Source organism: Erythrolamprus reginae, chromosome 2, assembly GCF_031021105.1.
Source record: "Erythrolamprus reginae isolate rEryReg1 chromosome 2, rEryReg1.hap1, whole genome shotgun sequence".
Classification (NCBI taxonomy): Eukaryota; Metazoa; Chordata; class Lepidosauria; order Squamata; family Dipsadidae; genus Erythrolamprus; species Erythrolamprus reginae.
Window position 1 is genome coordinate 295072580 of NC_091951.1, and position 20329 is coordinate 295092908.

Below are 20329 nucleotides of genomic sequence, written 5' to 3' on the forward strand. Positions count from 1 at the left end.
GATTTGTATGCCGCCCCTCTCCGAAGACTCGGGGCGGCTCACAACAGAATAGAACAAATCATAAATAATCAGAAAACTTTAAAATTTATACAAGCTTTAAAAGAACCCCAGATATCCTTTCATAGTGCTGAGTTCTGTAGTCACCAAGGCTAGGAAAGGCATTTCAAAAGTGTTATGGACACTGCAATATGTCTTAGAGATCCATTAATTTAAAATCCATGCCTATTTCTTTCTTCAATGCACTTGAAACTCAAAGATGGTGCAAGATGAAAGTGTAGAGAAAAATTTATCATATTTTTTAAAAAGGAGATCAGATGCAGAATGAATGCAAAACTCAACTATAAATGTAGGGAAGAAACAACTACAGTGTATAACTTACCCAGACAAATGACGGGCATCTGCCATTAACTGTAATCTGCTGACAGAAGGAATAGGCTGCAAAGATATGCATATACAGTATTACAGTTTATTTAAAACTCAATTTAAAACTTATCTTTAAGTCTTTATAAAGTAGTAGTTCAAAGTATCTGCAATATTTCTTCAGGTTCCTAAAACATTTATTATATTGATCTGCAATGCAATGTGAATTTACCATAGGTTCCAATGTGACAATGTGAATATATGACAGGTTCCAATTTAAAATTGTAATATTGCTAGTGATTTACAAATATATGCTAAACTTTACCAAGTGATGGAATCTCTAAATTACATACATGCACAAAGAATATAGGCTACCCATTTCCTAATTCCTGTAAGATAAAGGTGCCAACTGCTGAGACCTTGACATGCCTGCTGGAACAATATAATTAAAATGTGTGTATTAAACACATCAGTAAATTTGTACATTTTTTCCTGATTCATTTCTGTTTCCTTCCTCTCATAGACATGTAGGAAGCCAAATCCATGGTTATATAAAACAATATACTAGTTTCATTCAGGTCCTCAATACCAAAATTATATTCAGTGATCTTTACTAAGACTACTTCCTTCTGAACTTTCCTTTCACTTAAGACATTTTGAAAGAGATTATATTCTTTATTGCTTTTTTGAATATGGATTGAATACATACCAAATGTTGTCATTTTTGTGTAGGAATAGAGACAAAGAGTAAAATGAATACCTTAAACTAGACACAAGAACAGTTTTTTTTCCTAACGCCATCACTCTACTAAACAAATAATTCCCTCAACACTGTCAGACTTTCTACTAAATCTGCACTTTTATTCTACTAGTTTTTCTCATCATTCCTATCACCCATTTCCTCCCATGTTGACTGTATGACTGTAACTTGTTGCTTATATCCTAAGATTTTTATTAATATTGCTTCTTCATTGCTTATTTGACCCCTATGACAATCATTAAGTGTTGTACCACATGATTCTTGACAAATGTATATGCAGAGCATATGCATCAAGACAAATTCCTTGTGTGTCCAATCACACTTGGTCAATAAAAATTCTATTCTATTCTATTCTATTCTATTAAACCTTGCAAATGCTTGTGCTCTTTTACTCCTAAAATTCCCTGATATTCCAAGAATTATCCCTAGGGTCATCATCTACTTTAAGACTATGACTCTCTTTTTTATCAGAATTTATGAATATGACTATGACCAAAATTAACCAACAGTCAACTGGTTAACCAACCAGTCAATGCACTACTGGACTCTGTGGTTTCCTCCCCAAACCCACAAAACATTAACCTTAGACTGTCTATAGTTGATCTCATTCCATTCCTAACAGGTATGTAAAGGGTGTGCATATTCGCATCAATATGCCTAACACCCCTGTTCTAATGTCCCCATGTATTCATAACCATGTTTATACATTTTATGTAGTCACAATCATGTTTATACTTTTTCTATAATCTTATATATGCTTGACAAAATAAATGAATAAAGTAAGAAAAAAAACCCCAGAATTGGAAAGGACATTGCGTGTCTTATAGCCCAAATCCTTGCTTAAGCAGGAGGCCCTATTCTATTTCAGACAAGTGGTTGCCCAATCTCTTTAAAACCTCCAGTGAAGGAACACCATGAAGGAAAATTGTGATCCAATGTGCTTTGAGAAAATGCTGTACTGCAGAATAACATAACCATTTTTATAATAATCATCTACATACTCATGATTAAAAACGATCATACCTTTGGATCATCTTGAAGCACTTTGGCCAATCTTCTCCAATAGTTTTGATCATAGTTGATTCTATAGTAAGCACTCATATTCACATTTAAAACAATCCAATCTTGTACTGAATCTGATATTTTCATTTCAGAAAATATTTCTGTAAGCACATGAAAGGAAAAAAACTTAGCACATTTTTTAAATACTGCTCTTCTGAAAACCTATATATGCTCATGATAACATGTTGCATCATTTCTAGTGTAAGAAAAAGAAACAAATAGACGAAATGCAGCTTATCACATTACCCACACATATAATGTATAGTTCTCAAAACCATAACATTGATGAAAGTCATTGATACAATTCTTTCATAATCATACATAACACGCTAAAATATTTGTATCTGTTTAGAATACTGAAATTCGCTGTCCATCTTTTGAAAGATGTAAAAGTGTAATAAATGATGCTGATTGCAGCATCTATTTTCCCTTTTCCTAGCTAAAGATGGTAGAATTGGCTTTTGGTAAGAAAAGGGCAGCACTGCCCCAGTTCCTTGGTTGTACCAACACCATAGAACAGAGATATACCATATCTGACCTAAATTAAGCTTTACTCTCTTAAAGTGTGTTTCTAATCACCAATTAGAATATAAATCCAATTAAATAAATAAATAAAAATAAATAAATAATTTTAATTCTCTTCTCAGCTGCTTTTCAGTTTCTTTTCTACCAGGAGTATCAAATGGTTTTTAATCAAACTCTTGTTGCCATTCTCTAACATGCCCATATTGTTCATTATTCCTGCTCCTCTCCATCTCACCTCCCCAATTCTTCTGTTGGAAAGCAGAGAAAATTTCAATAACTCATCATCGTTTTTTTGGCTGCATTTTGGTTCTTTCAAAAATTCAGAATCATATACAGTGGTACCTCTACTTAAGAACTTAATTCATTCCATGACCAGGTTCTTAATTCATTCCATGACCAGGTTCTTAATTCATTCCATAACCAAGCAATTTTTCCCATAGGAATCAATGTAAAAGCAAATAATGCAAACCCATTAGGAAACAAATAAAATTTTGGTGGGAGGAGGAGGAGGAAGAAGAGGAGGAGGACAGTTACTGTCGAAGAAAGAAGGTGAGGTGAGGGGAATCAAAAAAATCCAAAACTTTAAAGCTTAAAAAAAAAAAGAGGGACTGAGGCAGCGAGGAGAAGCACGCATCTCCCATACACCCAGCACGAGGCTGCCTCCCACACACTGCACCAGAGAGAGAAACCCAGGCAGGCGAGAGGTGAAAACCTCCTGCTCCTTTGACCAAAAGGCGGCTGCTGCTTCCTGCTTCCTCTTCCTTCCCATGCTGAAGGGTTCCCCTCTCCTCTCACTCGTTCGCTTTGTAGCCGGCACCTTTCCTTCACTGTGGTGACTCCTTGATTTGGCTGAAGCTGAATTGATCCAGCTGAAGCGACGCACCCCCTTTTGCCTTTCCACACCCAGACACTCCTGGAGGCAACCTCAATTGGGTGTATGGGAGGCAGCAGAAAGGAGTCTCCACAACGAAGTGGTTTATTCCCTCTCTAAGGGCCCAGAGAAAGGAAAATGATTCATTCGCTCTGGACTGCCAAAGCCTCCTTAAGCGCCAGGTTCTTAAGTAGAAAATGGTTCTTGAGAAGAGGCAAAAAAATCTTGAACACCCGGCTCTTCTCTAGAAAAGTTCTTAAGTAGATGCGTTCTTAGTTAGAGGTACCACTGTATTCCAGATAGTAAAGACTTTCTTAAATTTAGGAAAACATACTTACTAGTACGTTTATCAAGCCATACTAAAGGTTGTAATATTCCATTTTTTATCCAAGAAATAGGAATAATCCATGTGCTCCTTAATAAAAATAACAATTGATAATTAATCCATAAAACAAAGTAAAATACCATTCAAATGCTATTACATAAATTAAGAAAAAAATTAGGATACTACCTATAAGTGTACAACAAACCTTCACTTTCTATACCTGACAGTTGAATACACAGTTATGCTCATGGATTTCTCTTTTCAAACATTTTTTTTCTAAGCCATACTCCTTTTATATGTAAATAAATGGTACTGATTCAACAGAACCTATTTTCATGAAACAGGCACCTTGCAAAGGAAATTTTACTATGTAATTTTAACTCTTGGTCAGCAGAGCATATGCTGCATTCCAATGACAGAGTTCAGACAATCTTTTAATGCCAGCTTTTTCCAGGTTTCAAATCAACAACGTAAGCTGCTTTATATTTCTATAGTGTGTTTGTTTAAAAATGCTATATTTCCATCTAGAATATTAGAAAACTTGTTTTGTAACTTTCTTAATGCCATCTAGCACAATCAGTTGCTGATATTTGATTTCATTCTTATATAAGTATTTACACATTCAATGTAAGCTGCTGAAAATAAGGGCCGCAATAGTAATAAACATTCCAGAACATGGCCTGACAGCTGAAGAATATTTACGTTTGTATATATTTTTGAAAAGAATTAATGGTATTATAGACATTATTAGCTTCAGATTAAGTCCTGACTCTAAACTTCATTGTTTACTTTATTTCTAATTCACATTCCCTCTAATAACTTAATACAGATTGAAGCATAATGAATCAACTCAGTTTGATTTATGGTATGTACAATTTAAAAAATCAGCTAAGTAGTTAAGTATCCCATTTTCCTGCTCAAATGCTTTTGGCATTTATAAGTAATGTCTGAGAAACAAATAGCCAACTTTGTTTCAGAGGGTAAGCACAAATCACAAATCATTCCTAGAGAGGCCCCAAAGAGGCTTCTCCCCATCTTTTCCGGCCCTGTTTCCTCCCAGGAGATTCCTAAAGAGAGCCCACGGAGCCTTCTCCCTGTCTTTTCCAGTTCCAGTTTCAGAGGCTCGGGTTTGTAAATGGAAAATGGTTCTTGAGAAGAGGCAAAAAATCTTGAACACCTTCTTATCTAGAAAAATTCATAATTTCTTAGGTAGCAAGTTCTTAGGTATAGATACCACTATATTGGGAAAGTGCCTAGTGAACTTATTTCTATGTTGAAAACCTGCAGATCATATATTTTTAAAAATCCACATAAAACCTATTACCATAATCTGTATTTATATATGGTTTATCACACAGTTCTGACTAGTTTACTAATTTAGACTATTATATCTTTCCTAAGGATCTAGGAAAGGTAATATATGTCTGCCTGTCTGTATGTCTGTCTCTCTGTCTGTCTACAGACACACATATAAACCTGTGCACAGTATTACAAGTAATGCAACCTTTATAATTGATGAGAACTGAGATTCTATTCATTCCTATTGTGTTAAAATACTTTTCCAAATTCTTTGGAATGGCACCAAACACATCAACTAGCATTTACGCCCTATTTTTAAACATTCATTCAATGTCTATTTAAAGTCTTTACATTGTTCTTATTATTATTTAAAAAGACACGTACTCTGAGCTGTGTTCTCCTTTTTTATCAAAAAATGGTTCCTGGCTAATCGTGCCGGTTGAGAAATCTACTGTCAGGAGTGGATAACCCTTCTGGCAGGTCCAAGAATCCATTATTTTTTTTACTGATGTTGGCAACTGGAGGTGATTTTGCTCATCTATTACCTTCCAAAAAATGTTCAGGATTGAAAATACAGGATTTATGTTAAATACATATATAGAAACTTTCAAGAAACATGAATCATTCAGATCCAAGCAGATTTGAGATCAAGTCCACGTTGCAGATTCATTTTCATCAACCACGACTCTTGCAATATGAAATCAGCGGAAGTGCTGAATTAGATGCTGAATCAATGACTGTGAGCTGGATTTTGGTCAAAGAAGGCACCCTTAAGCAAGAATTTCCTTAGGTACTGGCAGAGATTTAGACTTTCTACAGAACTGCAACATCATACAAAATACTGATGCAAAATTGAGAAAAGGCTAATCTCCAAATTAGAAGATCAACACCTTGATCTTCAGCTGTTGCTGTGATGGGACAAGGTAAGACGATATATGGTGAGTAGGATCCGAGACCAAGCTATATGAAACAAGTTGGAATCACTCTATAATATGTAAAGAAATATTTCACTCTTGGGTTTAAATGATTTATACAAGAAATACCCCCAACTGGTGGTGGGGTATTATTGATTGTCTGGTGGTGAGCACAATCACTGTGCACATGTTATATGTTGTGTGTGTGTTTTATATTATAAAAATCAATAAAAATATTAATTAAAAAACACACTTTGATCTTCAAAAAAGGAACATAATCTTAATACTGCAATCTAAATCAACTAGATAGTCAATTATTGGAACTATCCAAGGTTCTGAAATTCCAGTATGACTCAAACTTTTATCTTGCTTAATAAAGAGCCACATTCTGTGTTAATTGTAATGCATAGTTACAAGGGCATATTCTTCATATGGTACCAATCAAATGAACTGGTACCAATTTATTAGTGGCACAAAAAGGTATATTTAAGGGCCAATGTGATGCAGGCAAATGACTGTATTGCTTCAGTGTGAGGTTAAGTTCTATACTTAGTTGCAGAAATTCATTGGGTGATGAAGCACCCTGTCTTTACTCAGGCTACAAAATAAGTTCGATGTTGTTAGGACAGGATACAAATCAGCTAAACATGAATAAACTAACGTAATATTTCTGTAAGTCAGTTTAAAGTTACTATGTTTAAACTGTGTTTCAGATTAAAGTTGTTCCACCTTGTGGTCACTATACAAAAAGACTATTATAGTTACTAACCATTTATCAGAAACAAAGATTAATTTAATGACAAACCACTCAGACAGTATCCAAACTCTCTAAATTTTCAGCCATTGAAAGATATATTTATGCCCTATTAACCCTTCCATACATAACATTGCACATCTTATCAAAACAGTGTGCATTTCCCTATCTGCTACACCCATAAAATGAGACATCCTTGATGCTCACTGAGCTTGATTGTTTTCTTGTGATTATGCATTGATATTACCTAGTTTGAGTAATGAAATGCCTGAAAGAAAACAACCAAGTTCAGAGAGTACCAAACAATCCCTCATTTTAACCCCTGAGCTACAAATATTCCCCTTTACTGGTACGCCCACAGAATAAATTGATTATTTATTGAAATAGATTTATTGGTTATTGAAATGGATGTCCATGTGCCGCCTCTATGTTGGTTGAGGCAGGCCGGATTCCCTTGTGTACCATTTGTTGGGGGTCAAGGGAAAGGGAGGGCTTTGCCTTCTCTTTCTGCTCAAGATCCCCATGTACAATTGGTGGGCCACTGTGTGACACAGAATGCTGGACTCGATGGGCTTTGAAAAATAATTGAGTATCTCTGTGAGTCTCAAAGCTTAAAAACAGACTCCCATGTTATTGTTCACATCAAATACAATAGAAACAATCCAAGCAGGGATGGGTTCCTGCCAGTTCAGACTGAATTGCCCGAATCAGTAGTGATCCTCTGGTGACATCATTATGGTGTCACGGATCTGATTTGCTTGGTGCTGCTCCATGGCTGGCCACCACCTTTTTTTCTCAATTTTTTACAATTTTGAAGTTTTTTCCTCTGCTGCTGCTTGGAAAAGGGCCCTTCCACCCACCCCTAGGTTTATACTTACTTTTATTCTTTTGTATATGAAACATCATGATACAAACTGGTGGCGAAGGTAAGTTGAACCCACCCCTGACTCCAAGTAATAATATGTGTGCAATATTAAGGTTGTAAGAGCAAAACATGGGTAAAGTCAGTATTGTTTTCTCCAGTCCCTACACTAACACCACAATGAATACATGACACTGCCCATCATAAGGAGAGATTATCAGAGGAACATAAATCTTACTGCTACACAACAGACATGTGTTCCTTATTCTTACAAAGGGGACAATTCAACAATATATAAAAGCCAGAGAAAATTAAAATTGAAGGAACATTTTTCCAAAATTCAGCTGGGACTTAGAAGATGAAGAAATGGCTAAGAAGAAAATTATTTCTACAAAGCCCTACTAAAATCAGACATAATCTCCCCCTCCCCTGTTGTTGTTGTTTTTTAGTCTAGATAATGGATTGTCAATAATGAGCCAAAGTTGGCTCTTAGATTCATAGGTTTCCTCTGTGGGACTAAACTCCTCTCTCAGGCCCAAGCCATTGTTTGAGTAGAGACTTTGGCCTGCCACAATTAGAGAGTTCTGTGAGAACTGGGGAAGGGTGGTTGCATGAGAGGGGAAAGTTACTAGCCACAGCGCATTCCTTCCAGAAGACTCAAGGTCATCCTTTGTTCTGCATCAGCCGGAAATACAGGGTTGGACCATGGATGCTGAAAAGACCTGAGTGGTCAATGTGATGAACTTATGAGCATGGGGATGTGGGATGAACCTTAACCTGGATGGAAAACTGTAGGAAAGTTTAGTATCGGTTTGGCTATAGTTCTTTTCCCACATGGCTATGTTAATAAATTGGAACTTGGAAGAAGGCCAAGGTTTGGACTTTGATTTATTTCTCGGATTGCTATTGGGATGCTGACATCCTCATTACATCCTGACAGAAGTTACTTCCCCAGATATTATGAAGGTAGTTGTAATTTTCTCTAATACCATTTTTTTCCTGTTAGGTAGAAAAAGTTATCTCCCTATTTTCAGTCACATGGGCATAGCAACTAATATCTGGGGCAAATGAGCATACAGGTATTTTATCTTCAGTTATAGCAGAAATCTGCCACAGGATTGATATATACTTCATACATTCTTTAAAAACTACACATTAATTGTCCCATTAAAAAGAACACAAACAAAAACTGTCCAGACATATTCCAGATCTGAAAACCAAAGGATTCAAGGAGAATTGTCAGCAACAATTGGTGTTGCTGACTTCAGAGAATAGAGCATCCTATGGTAATGAGTGAAATTTAAATCCTTTTTACTTACAGCCAATAATTCACAATTTATTAAAATCAAAAGTCTAGTATATGCATTGTAAATTTAACCACCTTTTGAATGTGAGTCCACAGATCATCTTGGACAGCATTGGAAAAGGAATATTCATTCAGATATGACTGTAATAAAACAAGAATATGATTATTGGTTAGCTTGTAAAGTTTCAATATAATGTAAGGTATTGTAAGATATTTGTAATGTGTTCTAAACTTACATTCAGTGCTTTGATAAATAATCCTTCAGTCATAAAGTTGGAAAGCATCCGGATGATAACAGCCCCCTAAAATAGATGCACAGAGAGAAAAGATTAATAAATTTAGGAAGGTATTTACTTACATTACATTTAAAGTATTTTAAATACATACACTGAATGAAACTGGTGCGTACTAAATTCAAAATTGATAAGAGAGGTCCCCAACCTGTGGGCCACAGCCACAGCCCATTAGTAGGAAATGGGCTAATTGCCACTGGGCTATGTGAGCATCTGGCCGGTGCATATAGAAACATAGAAACATAGAAGACTGACGGCAGAAAAAGACCTCATGGTCCATCTAGTTTGCCCTTATTCTATTTCCTGTATTTTATCTTACAATGGATATATGTTTATCCCAGGCATTCATTTACTGTGGATTCATTTACTGTGGATTTACCAACCACGTCTGCTGGAAGTTTGTTCCAAGGATCTACTACTCTTTCAGTAAAATAATATTTTCTCACGTTGCTTCTGATCTTTCCCCCAACTAACTTCAGATTGTGTCCCCTTGTTCTTGTGTTCACTTTCCTATTAAAAACACTTCTCTCCTGGACCTTATTTAACCCTAATATCCATTGTGTGTATGCACAGCCCCAGTCATGCGGTTATCATCATGGGCACCTACAGCCCCATTCATGTGAGCCTTATCATGGGTGCCCCTGGCCCCATTTTCAGGAGTTTCATTGTGGGCACTCATGGACCCACTTGTGCAAGTCTCATCATGAACGCTCGCAGCCCCACTCACGCTCACGTCACCACAAACACCATGAATACTTTCTCGTACATGTGCCTTTGCACCTCCCACAAAATCATCTCCTTCCTTCCCAAATCTGAGCCACAACCAAGAAGGGTTGCAGAAATCGGTCTTATATTTATTTATTATTATTTATTTATTTATTAAATTTGTATGCCGCCCCTCTCCGTAGACTCGGGGTGGCTCACAGCAGTGATAGAAACAATGTACAATACAAATCTAATAATACGAAGTTAAAAACCCATAATTAAAAAATTCTGATCTCCGAGGGGAGTTGATTCCAGAGGGCCGGGGCAGCCACAGAGAAGGCTCTTCCCCTGGGTCCCGCCAAATGACATTGTTTAGTCGACAGGACCCGGAGAAGGCCAACTCTGTGGGACCTAACCGGTCGCTGGGATTTGTGCAGCAGAAGGCGGTCCCGGAGATATTCTGGACCGATGCCATGAAGGGCTTTATAGGTCATAACCAACACTTTGAATTGTGACCGGAAACTGATTGGCAACCAATGGAGACTGTGAAGTGTTGGTGAAACATGGGCATACTTGGGAAAGCCCATGATTGCTCTCCCAGCTGCATTCTGCACGATCTGAAGTTTCCGAACACTTTTCAGAGGTAGCCCCATGTAGATTATAACATTGAGAGAATAATTTCTCTTGGAATCAACTCTTGGAACCAACTCCCTCCAGAGATTCATACTGCCCCCATCCTCCTGGCCTTCTGCAAGGCTCTAAAAACTTATGTCTGCCGGCAGGCTTGGAGCCATTGAGTGTTATACCTAGCTCTGGCCGATGATTAGAATGTATATGGGATGAATGTAGATGATAGTTTTTAATGATATATTTTTAAATTTAGATTTCTTATTCATTGTATTTTTGTATTTACTCTGCTGTGAGTCTACCGAGAAGGGTGGTATAGAAATCTAATAAATAAATAAATAAGTAAGGAAGTAAGGAAGGAAGGAAGGAAGGAAGGAAGGAAGGAAGGAAGGAAGGAAGAAAGAAAGAAATTTACTTTTCTCATGCATTGTAAAAATATTCTTCCATTACATCTATTTATATCGTATATAAAATGTACAATAATATATTTACCTTATGGTAAGTGACTGCATTGAACTGTTTTAATATGGAATCTGTTTCATGGGTTCTTGTATCTGATAGAGACTGATTTAATTCTTGACCATCTGAAGCCAACATAGGTAGTGTAAGCCGCTCGCTAAAGAGTTTATCCTGCAAATAACCATAAAGTGTTAATTTTACTCATGCAAACCCAAATTTAGAATTCTATGGAAACATTCATAAATGTATTTAGTTTATTCCTTTCTAACATCATTAATCTTGTTCATATCAAACTCAAAAAAACTTGCTGAAACTGAAAATCTATACAGAAAGGAAGCATAAGTGTTAATTCTATCCATCTCAATCAATCCACATTCACTGAATCTAATATACCATCTAGTAAAGCCTTCAGTTCACCTCTAGTAGACAAGAAGCATAAATTAGGTCTAATCTATTAAGTGCTGCTTTACAGCACTTACCAAAAAGCAGTGTATACAGTGATCCCTCGTTTTGCACGGGGGGGGGATGTGTTCTAAGACCACCCATGAAAAACGAATTTCTGCAAAGTAGAGGAAAGATATTTTTTATGTATTTAACGAGTATTTGGACTTTAAACCCTCCCTGTATTGTTAACAACCCACCACTGGTGACCGCTGAGAGAGACCAGCTTCTCTCAACTACTGCATGGGCTGAAGGAAGCCACCGCTACAGTTTCCTCCCACCCCCACCCCGATGTTCCCATGTCCCTGCCCTGGCGTTCTTTTCCCATTGAAAAAACTCGTAAAATAGCAAATCTGCGAAAGAGGAATCGTGAAGTAGCGAGGGACTACTGTATAGACAGAATGTGTGTGATTTAAGACAAGGAGGAGGGGTACAACATGACTATAAATTACTTGATAAGCAATCAGTTATATTGATGCAAAAATGCATGTGCAAATTGGTAAAGTTTACAAAACTAGGTTAAGCATAATAAGCTTATACTGTATTTGCATTGTACAGGCCGCAGATAAGGACTCACATAACACTAGCACCTCAGCAATGACAGAAGCAGGGAGAAAATTGTGACAAAGCTCATACTTATAGAATTATAAACTTGGAAGGAAGCTAAACCAATTCCCTGCTCAATATAGATTCAAATACAATATTGCTATCAGAAGAGGCGACCATTCACCTGCTGTTTGAAAACCTCTCATGAGGAAAAATTCACCATTTCATTCATAGTAAATAAAGTAGCCTGAACACAGAGTTCTCTCTGAGTTTAGAGCCTCTATTACATAGTTTTCATTAACTTAAAAGTGCTTAAAAGTAAAGGCAGAGTTTGAATGAAAGAAACACAGGAAAGGTTGGTTTAATTCACACCTACCAGTGGCAGGACATGTTCAATGTAAGCTAGACCTAGCTGTCCAAAGTAAGTTGCGAATCCCTCATTAAGCCATAGGTCGTTCCACCAATCCATGGTAACTAGGTTTCCAAACCACTTAAAATAGGAAGGGAGGGAGAAGAGTCTTTAAATGCATTCTTTCAACTGCTGTTCTTATTCGTCTGGCAAGAGAGCAGTTCACAATTTTACTTAATGGGCACCACTTGTCACAAAAGGAGTGGTGCAATATCTATAGGTTGATAGGAGTCTTGGAAAATACATTAAAGATGCCACAAGGATTAAAATAGAAAAAGAAATCTAGGTTTTTATTCATAACCCAATGTAACTATTTTAAAGGGTCCCATAAATGTAAAATTAGGCTGCCAATGAATATACTCATTTTCTCTAATGTAATTATTGTTGTTGTGAAGTTATGTCCAACCCATCGAGACTTCATGGACAACATTTCTCTAGGCTTTCCTGTTCTCTATCATCCTCTGGAGTCCATTCAATAATAATTGTTGAATACTCTGTATATAGCTGTAACCAGGGAAAATATGTAAATAAGGTTGCGCCTGATTGGTTGAGGCGCTGACAGCTCGTTTTGAGCGGGAACCAAAAATGTATAAAAGGAGCAGTTTTCTCCTTGCCCAGCTGAGACGCGTTCCAGCTGATAGCCACTTCCTAGAGAGCTGAAAATAAAGAACCGTCTTGTTTACTCGCTGCCTCAAGACTCTTCAATAATAATAATAATAATAATAATAATAATAATAATAATAATTTATTAGATTTGTATGCCACCCCTTTCCGAAGACTCGGGGTGGCTCACAACAATAATAAAAACAATATAACAGTGATACAAATCTAATATTAAAAGGAAAAGATATATAAAACTCCAACAATTAAAACCATACAGCATAAAGATACCAAACATGAAATATAAAAGCCTGGGGGAGGTGTCTCAGTTCCCCCATGCCTGGCGATATAGGTGGGTCTTGAGTAATTTACGAAAGACAAGGAGGGTGGGAGCCGTTCTAATCTCCGAGGGGAGTTGATTCCAGAGGGCCGGGGCCGCCACAGAGAAGGCTCTTCCCCTGGGGCCTGCCAAACGACATTGTTTGGTCGATGGGACCCGGAGAAGGCCAATTCTGTGGGACCTTATCGGCCGCTGGGATTCGTGCAGTAGAAGGCGTTTCCGAAGGCGGTTCACACCTACTGCTTCAGTGACTCCATCCAGCCCCCTCATTCTCTGTCCTTCTTTTGTCCTTCCTTCTCATAAGGTAGCCAAGGTTTTTGAGTTTCATGTTCAGGATCTGGCCTTCTAAAGGACAGTCAGGATTGATGTTCTCTAAGACTGACCTGTTTGATCACATTGCAGACCAAGGGACTCAGAAGATTCTTCTCCAGTACCATAGTTTCAAAGGCCTCAATTCTTTGGCGCTCAGCCTTTCTTATGGTTCAATTTCACAGCCATACATTGCAACTGGAGAAACCATAACCTTGACCATATGTACTTTTATTGGAAAGGTGATGTCTCTGCTTTTTAGTATGCCTCCCCTTCCACAAGAGTTTTAAGATTCACTTATGTCACCAGGCCTGGGGCACTTAGATCCTGCCCCCTGACCCATAAATGTGATGCATGGTGTGATTGGATTGTCTGATTGAGTAATACATAAGGGTTTTTTTAGCTGTAGTTTTTTTTACTGTGTTAGATTTGTCTTGTACGCTTTGTTTCTATATTTATTCTGTAAGCCGCCCCGAGTTTTCGGAGAAGGGCAGCATACAAATCTAATAAATAAATAAATAAATAAATAAATAATAATAATAATAATAATAATAATATAATAATAATATAATAATAATAATATAATATAATAATAATATAATAAATATAATATAATAATAATATATTATATTATTATTATTATTATTATTATTATTTCACTAATTTCTCTAGCTGCTTCACCTCAATTCTGCTGTCTCCTGGGATTGCGATGTCGATGATCCATTGTGGGGAAAAAGAAAGTATGGATCATCGACATCGCAATCCCAGGAGACAGCAGAATTGAGGAGAAGCAGCTAGAGAAATTAGTGAAATACGAAGATCTAAAAATCGAGCTGCAACGACTCTGGCATAAGCCAGTGAAAGTGGTCCCAGTGGTACTTGGCACGCTGGGCGCAGTGCCAAAGGATCTCAGAGAACATTTGAAAACCATCGGAATTGACAAAATCTCCATCTGTCAATTGCAAAAGGCCACTTTACTGGGATCGGCAAATATAATTTGCCGCTACATCACGCAGTCCTAGGTGCTTGGGAAGTGCCTGACTGGTGATGAAATACGAAATCCAGCATAGTGATCTTGTTTGCTGTGTTGTATTATAATAATGATGATGATGATGATGATGATGATGATGCTGTCTCAATTTGTCAATTTTTTTCTCCCCAGGAGCAAGCATCTTTTAATTTCTTGGCTGCAGTTCCCATCTGGAAAATGAAATCTGTCACTACCTCCATTTCTTCTCCATCTATTTACCAGGAATTGAGAGGGCTGGATGCCATGATTTTAGTCTTCTTAATGTTGAATTTCTAGCCACCTTTTGCACTCTCCTTCTTCACCTGCATCAAGAGTCTTCCCTATGGTTACAAACCATTTACTTGCATTGTAATATTACCTTCAGAAATAAACTTATTTCTGACAGTTTGGGGCAGAAGAACTATATAATTTGGGCTGCAAAGATGGAATGGAACTTTAAAAGGAGACACTGAAACAGTAGGCGTGAGCTTAAATGGACTCCCGAGGATGGTAGAGAACAGGAAGGCCTTGGGAATGTTGTCCATGAGGTTGTGATGGGTCAGACACAACTTTACAACTAACAACAACAAAGGAACAGAGCAGTTAAGTGAGTTGTGCTTCCTTTTACATTTGTTTCCCACAGTTGTTAAGCAAATAATTTAACAGTTAAGTGAATTAGGTGGTTGTTAAGCTTCTCCCATTGACTTTGCTTGTCAGAAACCTCTAAATTCTTGGTTTAGACAATTTACAACTCCGTTGTCTCCATTCCGACTTAATTATAGTTCATAAAATCATATATCAAAATGTCCTACCTGTTAACGACTACTTCACCTTCAACCACAACAACACACAAGCACGAAATCAATTTAAACTAAACGTCAATCGCTCCAAACTTGACTGCAAAAAATACGACTTCAGCAACAGAGTAATCAATGCCTGGAATGCATACTTGATTCTGGGGTTTCTACTCCTAATCCCAAAACCTTTAGCCTTAGACTATCTACCATTGACCTCTCCCCTTTTCTAAGAGGTCTGTAAGGGGGGGGGGGGTGCATAAGTGTACCACTGTGCTTACCGTCCCTGTCCTATTGTCTTCTTTTGTTACTTTTTATCATTGCTTATCTAATGTTTTATTTCTACAAATTACCACTTTATAATTGTTTGACAAAATAAATAAATAAACAAACAAACAAACATACATACATACATACATACATACATACATACATACATACATACATACATGGTCCGCCTATAATTAGGAAGTAACATTTGTATTGTAATGATCAATGAAAATACTGTACAGGATATTTTACTGCATACCTGGTGTGCTACCTCATGAGCAACAACTTGGCAAATATGCATTTTATTTCGTAAATATGTATCCTTTGGATCAGCCAATAAGGATGATTCATGGAAAATTATTAGTCCCCAGTTTTCCATTCCACTGTGACCCACAAGAGGTAATGCAACCAAATCTAATGAATTTGAATAAAAAGAATCACTTTAACAATTTAATTCTTAACATATCACATACTGTAAATCCTTGTAACATACCACAAGATACTCAAGATTAATAATATCATTCACTTACATATACAAATTTCATGTAATTTAACCAATTTCTATTTCAAATACTTTTATTTTATTATCTTTGGCAAGATTTTCATATTACGGTATGCTATGAATGAGTTGTTCAACAATGTCTAGAGGGCTCATCACATTTAGTGATAAACCATGAAGCAAGATTTCTAAAGCAGAATTCTAGGTCTACACATAGTCACATTAAGAATTACACAGGAACTTACATGAATTTACACAAGAGCCTGAAATTGCTGATTCTCTCAACAGTTTTTCAACCCAAAACCTCCCCAGGCCTTTTCAGGGATGCCAATGATTCAATCTGGGATTGAAACTTATAAACATACTTAAAATATGTACTCTGCATCTGATAATAGGACATTATTCATTCATAACAATCTAAAATGAAACCTGTTTTTTTAAAGTTTTTTATTTATAATACAGTTAAAAACAAGACACACGTACAATAATACAACATGATACAAACAAATAGAATTTTTTTTAAAAAAAAAATGCTTGACAGACTATCCAGTTTACCTATTTATTTATTTATTTATTTATTTCTTTGTTTGTTTGTTTGTTTGTTTGTTTATTGGATTTCTATTTGCATTAATCATTAGTTTTTTCTATTCATTTTTTCTAATATCAATCCAAATTTTAATTAATTTTTAAACCTTCCCAATGTATCTGCTAACATCTAATCTTGGTTTTCCTTTTTTCCAACCTGTTATACAATTTTTCCCAAGTTTCAAAATAGTCTGTATCTGATTTGTCCTTTAGTGTCAGTTTATCCATCTCTGCGCATGATAGAATTTTAAATAAAATTAGCCTATCTCAAAGGGCTGACATTATAGCAGTGATGGCAAACCTTGTTTTCCTCGGGTGATCTGCGTGCTTACACCCATAATTCAATGCTCCCCATGTTCCCCATCCTACTTCACATGTGCACATGACCCCCCTGCGCTGCCATCCCCCCACATGTGCACATGACCCACCTGCTCCCCCATTTCCTGACTTCTGGTGGGCCCCATAGGCTCATTTTTTGCCTTCCCCAGGCTCCAGAGGCTTTCCCCTGCTCCCCTGGAAGCCCTCCAGAGGCCAAAAACATCCTCCCAGAGCCTCCACGCAAACCAAAAATCAGCTGGCCATTGTGCACATGTGCCTGGGAACTGAGTTTGGGCAACATATCACATGCTGGCAAATATAGCTCTGGGTGCCACCTGTTGCACGCATGCCATAAATTCGCCACCACAGGTATATAGTATCTACAAGAAGCTTCATGTAATAATTTAATATGTATTATGATGAGTTTCCAGTTCCCTAAAGACATTAACAACATGGATCCCAGAAAACTGGGCTGTTTGTTTGTTTGTTTGTTTGTTTTATAGTACTTATAACACAACCCCAAAGGGTTCTGGGCAGCTTACAACATCAAAGCAAAACAAAACAAAATATCCCCTTAATAATAAACAGCTAAATTCGGAGCAGTGTTTTTTAAAATCCTCAAATAAAGTCTAAGAAAGGCATTCACATTCAGTCGGATGGAACTAAAACGCATTGAAATGTAATAGTAATTGTAGCAAGATGGGAGCTGCATGGAGACTGGCTAGGAAATTCTGGGAGTTAAAGGTCCATGCATCTTAAAATTGCCAGGATTGGGAACCCCTGGATAAGATACTCCATGAAATGGAAGCTAGTACAGGAAGGCTTGGCATTTCAGCCCTGTCTTTCAGCAAGGCCTTTCTTGATGCGTAGAACTGTAATTGCCAACCTTTTAGACATTCTGGTAATCCAGAAATATCAAACTCATACACATTTGGTAATACCCTATAGCTGTGATGGCAAACCTATGGCACACCATATTTGCAGGCATGCAAGGCTTTGCCCTATGTCAGCTCCAGCATGCATGGGCGTGCTGATTTTCAGCCTTCTAGAGGGCGGGAAAGGCTATTTTCACCCTCCCCAGGCTTCAGAAAAACCTCTGGAGCCTGTGAATGGTAAAAAACAGACACAACAGACCTACCGGATGTTCCAGTAGGCCCGTTTGGCCATTTTTCACCCTCTCCAGGCTTCAGGAAAGTTTCCAAAGCCTGAGGAAGACATAAAATGGCCCAATGAGCCTACTGGAAATCCAGAGGTTCCAGTAGGGCCTGCAAATAAGCATGGGAGGGGCAGTAGGGTGAGTAATGCATGCATTCACAGCGCGAGAGCATTGCACTATGGGTGTGGGCGTGCGCGCACCCTTTTGGCACCCAAGCAAAAAAAGGTTTGCCATCACTGCCCTCTAGGCCAGTGGTCTATAATCTTTCTGTTTCAGTGGGTTGGTAGAGGCAGGGTAGGGAGAGGAGATGGTTTTGTGCATGCATCGCTTTCACAAATGCCGCTTAATGTGTACACACTAGCCCACCATTTTTCAATTCAATTCAATTTATTAGATTTGTATGCCGCCCCTCTCTGAAGACATTTCCCAAGAGGCTGTGATCTGGAACTGAGCCACAGACCAGGGATTGGGGACCTCTGCCATAGGCAATTGTGTATACTGTCTGTTTGAAAAACTTTTGTATGATCTATTGTAAGTCATTCCAGTCATTTTTAAAACAGAGAAGCAGGGTAATAAATATTCCAAGTACAATATAATAAAACATTGTATGCATCAAAATGTTAATTGTTAAAGAACCAATTACTTTCTGAACAATAGTAATGTAGGCTTTTAATAGTTACAGTACATTACAAATTACTAAATTAAGGCCAGAAATAAGATACAGTATTTTTGAAGCTGCTACATTTGCAAGTCACAATAGTCTTTTAAAAAGTTAACAAGCTAACATACCTGTTTTTGAAAGAGGATAACTGATATTTAGTAAATCTTCCATATATGAAAATATTGGCCCTGTGATATTTAAAGCATAACTAGCAAATCCTTTTTGAACTGCATCCTTCCGAGCCCAAATACGTATCTATTTGAAAGAACAGAAGTATTATTTCAGATAGTGAAAATCAAGCTCATAATTAGCTCATCTTTTCCTTTAAGGCACCTGTCTGTTTTATAGTGTACACATATTTTCTAATACCTTTTAGTTTTGTCATAAAGGCAGCCATCTGTTTAGACTGGATTTGGCATTTTTATTCACCTATTATTATTATTATTTGATTAGCATTGCAGTTGCCTTAACGATTGTGAGGTACCCAGATTTGTTGGGAATCAGAAAGCATGTAAATTTGATAAATATATAAATGTAAATGAATAAAGACAACCATTGATTGGTTTCACATAACACAGAAAGTTACATATTAAGATTTGGAAACCACAATGGCTGACATTATGCAGTATGTAATTTAAAATTAGGAGACTCACATTTAAACTTAGAACAACACATGACTGGTTATGTCTACTGTGATTTTATGTTGCTCAATTGCAAAAAAAGTTCTGAGTGGCTCACAAAAAATACAAAAAGAATAACAAGGTTTTTTTAATATCCCCAAATCAGTAACAACTATTACTGCCTTCTACAGACAGAAGATTTACTACACTGTCAAACCCCAAAGCTTTCTGGAACAATCAGGCCATAGTGGTTTTCATGAATGCCAATTAGGTTGGAGCGTACCTTCACTGTTCCAAAGAAGATGACAGAAACAGAAAAGGTCATGGTCCTTAGTGATGGAAAAGCCATGTGGATGGGGTTCAGAAAGTGCTCTTTCCACTAGACTTTATTGATAGAAAGATACCCATAGGAGACAGCAGTCCTGCAAGTATATACTGTATTTTTCGGAGTATAAGACACACCTTTTTCCTTCCTAAAAGAGGCTGAAAATTTGGGTACCCCTTATACTCTAATTTTAGCTGTTTTTCAAAGCATTTTTTCCAGTCCTAATAAGGTGCTAACAATGTTCCCAGCTCTTACCAGCTTGCAAGATCTTTCATTGTTACTCTCTCCAAATAACGCTTTTCCAGCCCTAAGTTTTTACAGGCAT

General features: G+C 37.2%; 1 protein-coding gene across 1 annotated transcript in view; it reads right to left on the minus strand.

The window, feature by feature from the left end:
• Positions 1-20329, minus strand: part of LOC139162482 (aminopeptidase Q-like) — a 51234-nt gene that overhangs the window by 15611 nt on the left and 15294 nt on the right. The window contains exons 4-13 of the mRNA XM_070742882.1: positions 19188-19314; positions 16100-16254; positions 12486-12599; positions 11156-11293; positions 9275-9340; positions 9114-9179; positions 5587-5747; positions 3917-3993; positions 2144-2283; positions 380-435 (exon numbers count right to left, since the gene is read on the minus strand). Coding sequence (XP_070598983.1) covers positions 380-435; positions 2144-2283; positions 3917-3993; positions 5587-5747; positions 9114-9179; positions 9275-9340; positions 11156-11293; positions 12486-12599; positions 16100-16254; positions 19188-19314 — 1100 coding nt within the window. The remainder of the gene's footprint in view (positions 1-379; positions 436-2143; positions 2284-3916; positions 3994-5586; positions 5748-9113; positions 9180-9274; positions 9341-11155; positions 11294-12485; positions 12600-16099; positions 16255-19187; positions 19315-20329) is intronic.